This window comes from Cebus imitator, unplaced genomic scaffold (genome assembly GCF_001604975.1).
Source record: "Cebus imitator isolate Cc_AM_T3 unplaced genomic scaffold, Cebus_imitator-1.0 Scaffold375, whole genome shotgun sequence".
NCBI lineage: Eukaryota > Metazoa > Chordata > Mammalia > Primates > Cebidae > Cebus > Cebus imitator.
Window position 1 is genome coordinate 123,953 of NW_016107690.1, and position 8,779 is coordinate 132,731.

Genomic DNA, 8,779 nt, shown 5'->3' on the forward strand with positions numbered 1-8,779 from the left:
GCCTCAGCCTCCCAAAGTGCTGGGATTGCAGGTGTGAGCCACCTGCCCAACCAATAAATGTCTTCAACTGGGAATGTCAGGCTGGGCGCAGTGGCTCACACCTGCAATCCCGGCACTTTGGGAGGCTGAGGGAGGCGGATTACCTGATGTCAGGAGTTCAAGACAGGCCTGGCCAACACAGTGAAACCCTATCTCTAACAAAACTACAAAATGTCAGCCAGGTGTGGTGGTGTGCGCCCATAATCTCAGTTACTTGGGAGGCTGAGGCACGAGAATGGCTTGAACCTGGGAGGTGGAGGCTGCAGCAAACCAAGATCACGCCACTGCCCTCCAGCCTGGGTGACACAGGGGGACTCGGTCTCATAAATAAATAAATAAATATTAAAATAAACTGTTCACTTTGGGAACAGTGAGACTGTCCCTTCTGTCCTGACGGCACAACTTTACCTAACCTTGAGCCAACAACTTGATCCCATCCGCTTTCCATATGAGACATCCCCGACCCAAGGACCCTAAGGCAGATTCCTAATGACTTGAAGCTACCCTTTCCCCAAACGCTTGCAGAGTCTCCGGGAAGCGCCTGGGTTCTGAGGGTCTTTCCGCAGCTCCCTATAGTGTAAAATAAGCAACCACCCCCCGGACTGTGGGAATCGGTACCACTGCCGCCGCCTTGTGGTCATCTCTGGGAACAGCACCTTTCCCTGAAGGCAGCAGGTGTTTCAAGTCCACCAATGTCTTTTTTGTTTTTGTAAAGATGAGGTTTTCCCATAGTGGCCAGGCTGGTCTCCAACTCCCAACCTCAGGTGATCTGCCTGCCTCAGCCTCCCAAAGTGCTGGAATTACAGACGTGAGCGACGGCGTCCTCTGTTTGTTTTTTGAAACTGAATTTTGCTCTTGTCGCCCAAGGGGAAGTGCATTGGGAAAATCTCAGCTCACTGCAACCTCCACCGCCCGGGATCAAGGGATTCATCTGCCTCAGCTTCCCGAGTGGCTGGGATTACAAGCACGACCACACCCAGCTAATTTTTGTATTTGTAGTAGAGACCAGGTTTCACCATGTTGGCCAGACTGCTCTCACACTCCTGACCTCAGGTGATCCACCCATCTCAGCCTCCCAAAGTGCTGGGATTACAGGTGTGTGCCACCGCGCCCACCCTATAAATGTCTTCAAATGGGAATGTCAGGATGGGAGCAGTGGCTCACACCTGTAATCCCAGTACTTTGGGAGGCCGAGGGAGGTGGATCACCTGAGGTCAAGAGTACAAGACCTATCCGGCCAACACGGTGAAACCCTGTCTCTACCAAAACTACAAAAAAATCAGTCAGCTGTGGTGGGTTGAGCCAGTAATCTCAGTTACTTGGGAGGCTGAGGCAGGAGAATTGCTTGAACCTGGGAGTTGGAGGCTGTAATGAGCCAAGATTGAGCCACTGCACTACAGCCTGGCGACAGAGTGAGACTGTGTCTCATAAATAAATAAATATTAAAATAAACTCCTCACTTTGGGGACAGTGGGACTGTCCCTACCGTCCTGATCACACAACTTTACCTAGCCTTCAGTAAACAACTTCACCCCATCTGCTTTCCATATGAGACATCCCCGAGCCAAGGACACAAAGGCAGATTCCTAATGACTTGAAGCTACCCTTTCCCCAAACGCTTGCAGAGTCTCTGGGAGGCGCCTGGGTTCTGAGGGTCTTTTCCCAGCTCCCAATAGTGTAAAATAAGCAACCACCCACCGGACTCTGGGAACGGGTAACATTGCCGCCGCCTTGTGGTCATCTCTGGGAACAGCACCTTTCCCTGAAGACAGCAGGTGTTTCAAGACTTTCTTGAACGTTTGTTTTTGTAGAGACGGGATTTCCCCATATTGGCCAGGCTGGTCTCGAACTCCCCACCTCAGGTGATCTGCCTGCCTCAGCCTCCAAAAGTGCTGGGATTACAGATGCGAGCCACCTCGCCCAACCAATATATGTCTTCAAATGGGAATATCAGGCTGGGCGCAGTGGCTCACACCTGTAATCCCAGCACTTTGGGAGGCTGAGGGAGGCGATCACCTGAGGTCAGGAGTTCAAGACTGGCCTGGGCAACACGGTGAAACCCTGTCCCTACCAAAACTACAAAAAATCAGCCAGATGTGGTGGTGTGAGCCTGTAATCTCAGTTACTTGGGAGGCTGAGACAGAAGAATCGCTTGAACCTGAGGTGGAGGCTGCAGTGAGCCACGATTGAGCCAGTGCACTTCAGCCTGGGTGACACAGGGAGACTCTGTCTTAAAAAAATAAAAAATAGGCCACACAAGTTGGCTCATGCCTGGAATTCCTGCACTTTGGGAGGCCGAGGCGGGCTGATCACCTCCGGTCAGGAGTTCCAGACCAGCCTGGCCAAAGTGGTGAAACCCCAGCTCTACTAAAAATACAAAAATTAGCCAGGCATGATGGTGGGTGCCTGTAATCCCAGCTACTCGGGAAGCTGAGGCAGGAGGATCACTTGAAACTGGAAGGCGGAGGTTGCAGTGAAACAAGATCACACCACTGCAGTCCAGCCTGGCAACAAAATGAGACTCCGTCTCAAAAATAAATAAATAAATAAATAAAAATTAAAATAAACTCTTCACTTTGGGGACAGTGGGACTGTTCCTACTGTCCTGACCCCACAACTGTACCTAACCTTGAGCCAACAACCTCATCCCATCGGCTTTCCATATAAGACATCCCTGAGCCAAGGACCCAGAGGCAGATTCCTAGTGCCTTGAAGCTACCCTTTCCCCAAACGCTTGCAGAGTCTCTGGGAGGCGCCTGGATTCTGAGGGTCTTTTCCCAGCTCCCAATAGTGTAAAATAAGCAACCACCCCCCAGACTTTGAGAACGGGTACCACTGCCGCCGCCTTGTGGTCAGCTCTGGGAACAGCACCTTCCCCTGAAGACAGCAGGTGTTTCAAGAGGAACTAATGTCTTTTCTGTTTGTTTCTTTTTGTAGAGACGGGGTTTTACCATATTGACCAGGCTGGTCTCAGACTCCCGACCTCAGGTGATCTGCCTGCCTCAGCCTCCCAAACTGCTGGGATTACAGGTGCGAGCCACCTTGCTCAACCTATAAGTGTCTACAAATGGGAATGTAAGGCTGGGCACAGTGGCTAACACCTGCAATCCCAGCTCTTTGGGGGACCTAGGGAGGCGGATCACCTGAGGTCAGGAGTTCAAGGCCGGCCTGGCCAACACAGTCAAACCCTGTCTCTACTAAAACTACAAAAAATCAGCCAGGTGTGGTGGTGCGCCTAATCTGTTACTTGGGAAGCTGAGGCAGGAGAATCGCTTGAACCTGGGGAGCGGAGGCTGCAGTGAGCCAAGATAAAGCCACTGTACTCCAGCCTGCGTGGCAGAGGGAGGCTCTGTCGGAAATAATTTTAAAAAAGAGGCCAGGCGAGTTGGCTCATGCCTGTCATTTCTGCACTTTGGGAGGCCGAGGTGGGCAGATCACCTGAGGTCAGGAGTTCCAGACCAATCTGGCCAAAGTGGTGAAACCCCAGCTCTACTAAAAATACAAAAATTAGCCAGGCATGGTGGTAGGTGCCTGTAATCCCAGCTACTCAGGAAGCTGAGACAGGAGGATCACTTGAAACTGGAAGTCGGAGGTTGCAGTGAACCAAGATGACGCCACTGCCCTCCAGCCTGGCGACAGAGTGAGACTCTGTCTCAAAAATAAATAAATAAATAAATATTAAAATAAACTCTTCACTTGGGTAAAGTGGGACTGTCCCTACTGTCCTGACCCCACAACTTTACCTAACCTTTAGCCAACAACTTCACCGCATCTATTTTCCATATGAGACATTCCTGAGCCAAGGACACTGAGGCAGATTCTAATGACTGGAAACTACCGTTTCCCCAAACGCTTGCAGAGTCTCCGGGAGGCGCCTGGGTTCTGAGGGTCTTTTCCCAGCTCCCAATAGTGTAAAATAAGCAACCACCCACCGGACTCCGAGAACGGGTAACACTGCCGCCGCCTTGTGGTCAGCTCTGGGAACAGCACCTTTCCCTGAAGACAGCAGGTGTTTCAAGTCTAATGTCTTTTTTGTTTGTTTCTTTTTGTAGAGACGGGGTTTTACTATCTTGGCCAGGCTGGTCTCGAACTCCCGACCTCAGGTGATCTGCCTGCCTCAGCCTCCCAAAGTGCTGAGACTGCAGGTGTGAGCCACCTGCCCAACCAATAAATGTCTTCAACTGGGAATGTCAGGCTCAGCACAGTGGCTCACAGCTGTAATCCCAGCACTTTTGGAGGCCGACAGGCGGATCACCTGAGGTCAGCAGTTCGAGACCAGCCTGACCAACCTGGTGAAACCCCTGTCTCTACTATAAATGCAAAAATTTGCTAGGTGTGGTGACGGGCGACTGTAGTCCCAGGTTCTCAGGAAGCTGAGGCAGAAGAAGGGTATTCTCATGGCAAGATGGCTAGTGAGTGTATCTTTCCTGCAGTCCAGGAAGTAAAAATTGTGTTGCTGAAAGACCCTTTGTCTCAGTGCTGATTTTTCTTTGTGGCACCAAGCATCTGTTTCCAACATCTGTTTCCAACAGCTTGAACCTGGGTGACAGAGGTTGCAGTGAGTTGAGGTCAGGACACTGCACCCCAGCCTGGGTGACAGAGTAGGATTGTAATCCTAGCAATTTGGGAGGCTAAGGCAGGTGGATCATGAGGGAATCCCAGCACTTTGGGAGGCCGAGGCAGTGCTCATGCCTGTAATCCCAGCACTTTGGGAGACCGAGGCAGGTGGATCATGAGGTCAGGAGCTAAAGACCAGTCTGGCCAAGATGATGAAACCCCATCGCTACTAAAAATAAAAAAGAAATTAGCTGGGCATGGTGGTGGGCACCTGTAATCCCAGCTACTCAGGAGGCTGAGGCAGGAGAATCGCTTGAATTCAGGGGGCAGAGATGGCAGTGAGCCAAGATTGTGCCACTGCACTCCAGCCTGGGCAACAGAGTGAGACTTTGTCTAAAAAAACAAAACAAAAGAAAACGAAAAGACTCTGCCTCTAAACAAATACATAAATGAAGGCAGGTAAGGGCATGAAGGGGAGACGGACCTGGGGCTGGAAGTCCCTGAGACTCACCTTAGTGAGCGGCAGCTGGATGGGCAGGGTGATGCCTTCTTTCACCAGCAGCTTCTTCTCATCCTCAGTCAGCACCAGCTCCTGACAGTGCCCGGCCACAGGTCGCTGCAGGTGGGGGGCTCCCAGGTGATGCTGTTGCTAGGGAAGAAAACAGAGGAATGACGGCAGGTACAGGGCATTTGGGAAATGAAAGAGCCATTAGATCGTGACACAATCATCCCAGGCCGGGCGCGGGGCTCACGTGTGTCATCACAGCACTTTGCAGGGCTGAGGCACGTGGATCACTTGAACTCAGGAGTTTGAGACTAGCCTGGGAAACATAATGAAACCTCATCTCTACTAAAAATACAAAAATTAGCCAGGCATGGTGGCGGGCACCCGTAATCCCAGCTACTCGGGCGGCTGCAGCAGGAGAATCGCTTGAAGGTGGGAAGTGGAGGTTGCAGTGAGCCCAGATCTTACCATTGCCTTCCAGCCTGGGAGACAGAGCAAGACTCACTCTCTCTCTTTCTCTCTCTCTCTCTCTCTCTCTCTCTCTCTCCCTCTCCATATATATACATACATACACACACACACACACACACACACAAACACACACACATATATATATAGCCTCCCAAGTAGCTGGGGCTACAGGGCACCATGCTTGGCTAATTTTTGTATTTTTTTTGTAGACATGGAGTTTCACTATGTTGTCCAGGTTGGTCTCAGACTCCTGGGCTCAAGCAATCTGCCCACTTCAGCCTCCCAAAGTGCTGGGATTACAGGCATGAGCCACCAGGCCCACCTTTTTTCTTTTTAGATGCAGGCTCTCACTGAGTCTCCCAGGCTGGAGTCTGGTCATGTGATCACAGCTCACTGCAGCCTCGACCTCCTGGGCTGAAGTGATACTCCTTCCTTTACCTTCCGAGTAGCTGGGACTACAGGTGTGCGCCACACACAACAGCTAATTTTTTTTTTAATACACACAAGGTTGGCCGGGCGTGGTGGCTCAAGCCTGTAATCCCAGCACTTTGGGAGGCCGAGGCAGGTGGATCATGAGGTCAAGAGATCGAGACCAACCTGGTCAACATGGTGAAACCCCGTCTCTACTAAAAATACAAAAAATTAGCTGGGCATGGTGGTGCGTGCCTGTAATCCCAGCTACTCAGGAGGCTGAGGCAGGAGTGCCTGAACCCAGGAGGCGGAGGTTGCAGTGAGCCGAGATCGCGCCATTGCACTCCAGCCTGGGTAACATGAGTGAAACTCCGTCTCAAAAAAAAAAAAAAAAAAAAAATATATATATATATATATATACACAAGGTCTGGTTATTTTGCCCAGGCTGGTCTTGAACTGCTGTTAACTGGCATTTATAAATGTATCATTTTTTTGTATATTTGTTCTGTATGTCAGCTATACAAAAAAAATGGGAGGTTGAGGCAGGAGGATCACTTGAGCCCAGGAGTCTGAGGCAGTGGTGGTGACAGACAGAAACCTTGCCTTTAAATAAAATAAAATAAGGCCGGGCATGGTGGCTCATGTCTGTAATCCCAGCACTTTGGGAGGCCGAGGCAGGTGGATCACTTGATGTCAGGAGTTTGAACCCAGCCTGACCAGCATGGCGAAACCCTGTCTCTACTAAAAATACAAAAATTAGTCAGGCATGGTGGCGGACACCTGTAGTCCCAGGTATTCAGGGGCTGAGGCATGAGAATTGCTTGAACCCAGGAGGCAGAGGTTGCAGTGAGCTGAGGTGGTACCACTGCATTCCAGCCTGGGTGGCAAGACAGAAAGTCTGTCTCAAGAAAAATTAGCTGGGTCTGGTGGTGCACACCTGTAGTCCCAGCTACTTGGGAGTCTGAGGTAGGAGTATCACTTGAGGCCAGGAGTTCAAGGCTGCAGTGAACTAGGATTGCACCACTGCCCTCCAGCCTGATTGACAGAGTAAGATCCTGTCTCAAAAAAAAAAAAAAAATCTTTTTAAGATGATAAAGCATTAGAAGAGAGCCTGGCGCATAGCAGGTACCTCGCCAGTTTTAACTTTGTTCCCATTTTTGTGGTTGAGACAGGGTCTTGCTCTGTTGCACAGGCTGGAGTGCAGTGGTGCAATCTCAGCTCACTGCAGCCTCAACCTCCTGGGTTCAAGCGATCCTCCCACCTCAGCCTCCCAAGTAGCCAGGACCACAGGCATATGCCACCACGCCAAGCTAATTTTTATATTTTTTGCATAGATGGGGTTTCACCGTGTTACCCAGGCTGGTCTCGAACTCCTGAGCTTAAGCGATCTGCCCGCCTTGGCCTCCCAAAGTGCTGGGATGACAGGAGTAAGCCACTGCACCCAGCCAGTTTTAGCTTTTTTTTTTTTTAATTGCCATTGTTACTACTGCGTATTACGGAGGGAGACGCCGAGCCCAGGCGACAGTGAACCCAGGACTGGAATGGTCTCTAACTGTGGGGAAATTCCACACCTTTCTGTGACTTGGTTTTCCAGTCTCCGAAATGGGGGATGTTTCGGCTCCCCCAAACCCGAGCGGCCCTCCCAGCTGCAACACATCGTGGGAGGGTGTGGGGGTGCTCACCAGGTCCCCGCTGCTGCCCGAAAGCAGCAGATCTTTCACCGTGAGATTGCATCGTGGTGACAGGCCCAGCAGTTCAGCCTGCTTCTCAGCATAGATCCTTCCTCCAGGGCTCCACATTTCTGACCAGGGCAGGTGGGGACAGAGACACAGAGAGTGTCAGATGGGGGGAATCCTGAGCTCCCAGCCTCCAACCCCCTCCTCCACCAAGTCTCCCATGATTTTTCTTTTTTTTTTTTTGAGAGAGAGAGAGAGAGAGAGTCTCACTTTGTCACCAGGTGCCAGGCTGGAGTGCAGTGGTGCGATCTCAGCTCACTGCAACCTCTGCCTCCCAGGTTCAAGCTCATCTCCTGCCTCAGCCTCCCGAGTAGCTGGCACTACAGGGGCACACACCCCGAGAGATGGGGTTTCACCACGTTGGCCAGGATGGTCTCCATCTCTTGACCTCATGATCCATCTGCCTCAGCCTCCCAAAGTGCTGGGATTACAGGCATGAGCCATGGTGCCCGGCCTGAGTCTCCCGTGATCAATCCCAATGTTCATATGATTTCTGCCAAAGCTTGGAGTTCCCGAGGCCTAGGCTGAAGGGGGTAGCCCTCACTAGTGACTCAGTCTCCCCTCCGCTATAAGATGGGAACCCAACCAGGCATGGTGGCTTATGCCTGTAATCTCAGCACTTTTGGAGGCCAAGGCAGGTGGATCACTTGAGGTCAGGAGTTCAAGACCAGCCTGGCCAATATGGGGAAACCTTGTCTCTACACAAAATACAAAAATTAGCCGGGTGTGGTGGTGGGCATCTAATCCCAGCTACTCGGGAAGCTGGGGCAAAAGAATCCCCTGAACCCGGGAGCTAGAGGGTACCGTGCGTTCAGATCACGGCACTGCATTCCAGCCTGGGTGACAGAGCAAGACTTCATCTCAAACAATATAAAAAAAGCCATGCTCGGTGGCTGACATCTGTAATCCCAGCATTTTGGGAGGCCGAGGTGGGCAGATCACGAGGTCAGGAGATCGCGACCATCCTGGCCAACACGGCAAAACCACATCTCCACTAAAATGACAAAAATTAGCCGGGTGTGGTGGCACGCACCTGTAGTCCCTACTCGGCTCGGGAGG

General features: G+C 51.4%; 1 protein-coding gene across 3 annotated transcripts in view; it reads right to left on the reverse strand.

Moving 5' to 3' along the window:
* CREB3L3 (cAMP responsive element binding protein 3 like 3) overlaps nucleotides 1-8,779 on the reverse strand; it is a 22,853-nt gene that overhangs the window by 6,828 nt on the left and 7,246 nt on the right. For all 3 annotated transcript variants that reach the window (XM_017507381.2, XM_017507382.2, XM_037731017.1), the window contains exons 4-5: nucleotides 7,667-7,785; nucleotides 5,108-5,245 (exon numbers count right to left, since the gene is read on the reverse strand). In XM_017507381.2, the coding sequence (XP_017362870.1) occupies nucleotides 5,108-5,245; nucleotides 7,667-7,785 (257 nt within the window). The remainder of the gene's footprint in view (nucleotides 1-5,107; nucleotides 5,246-7,666; nucleotides 7,786-8,779) is intronic.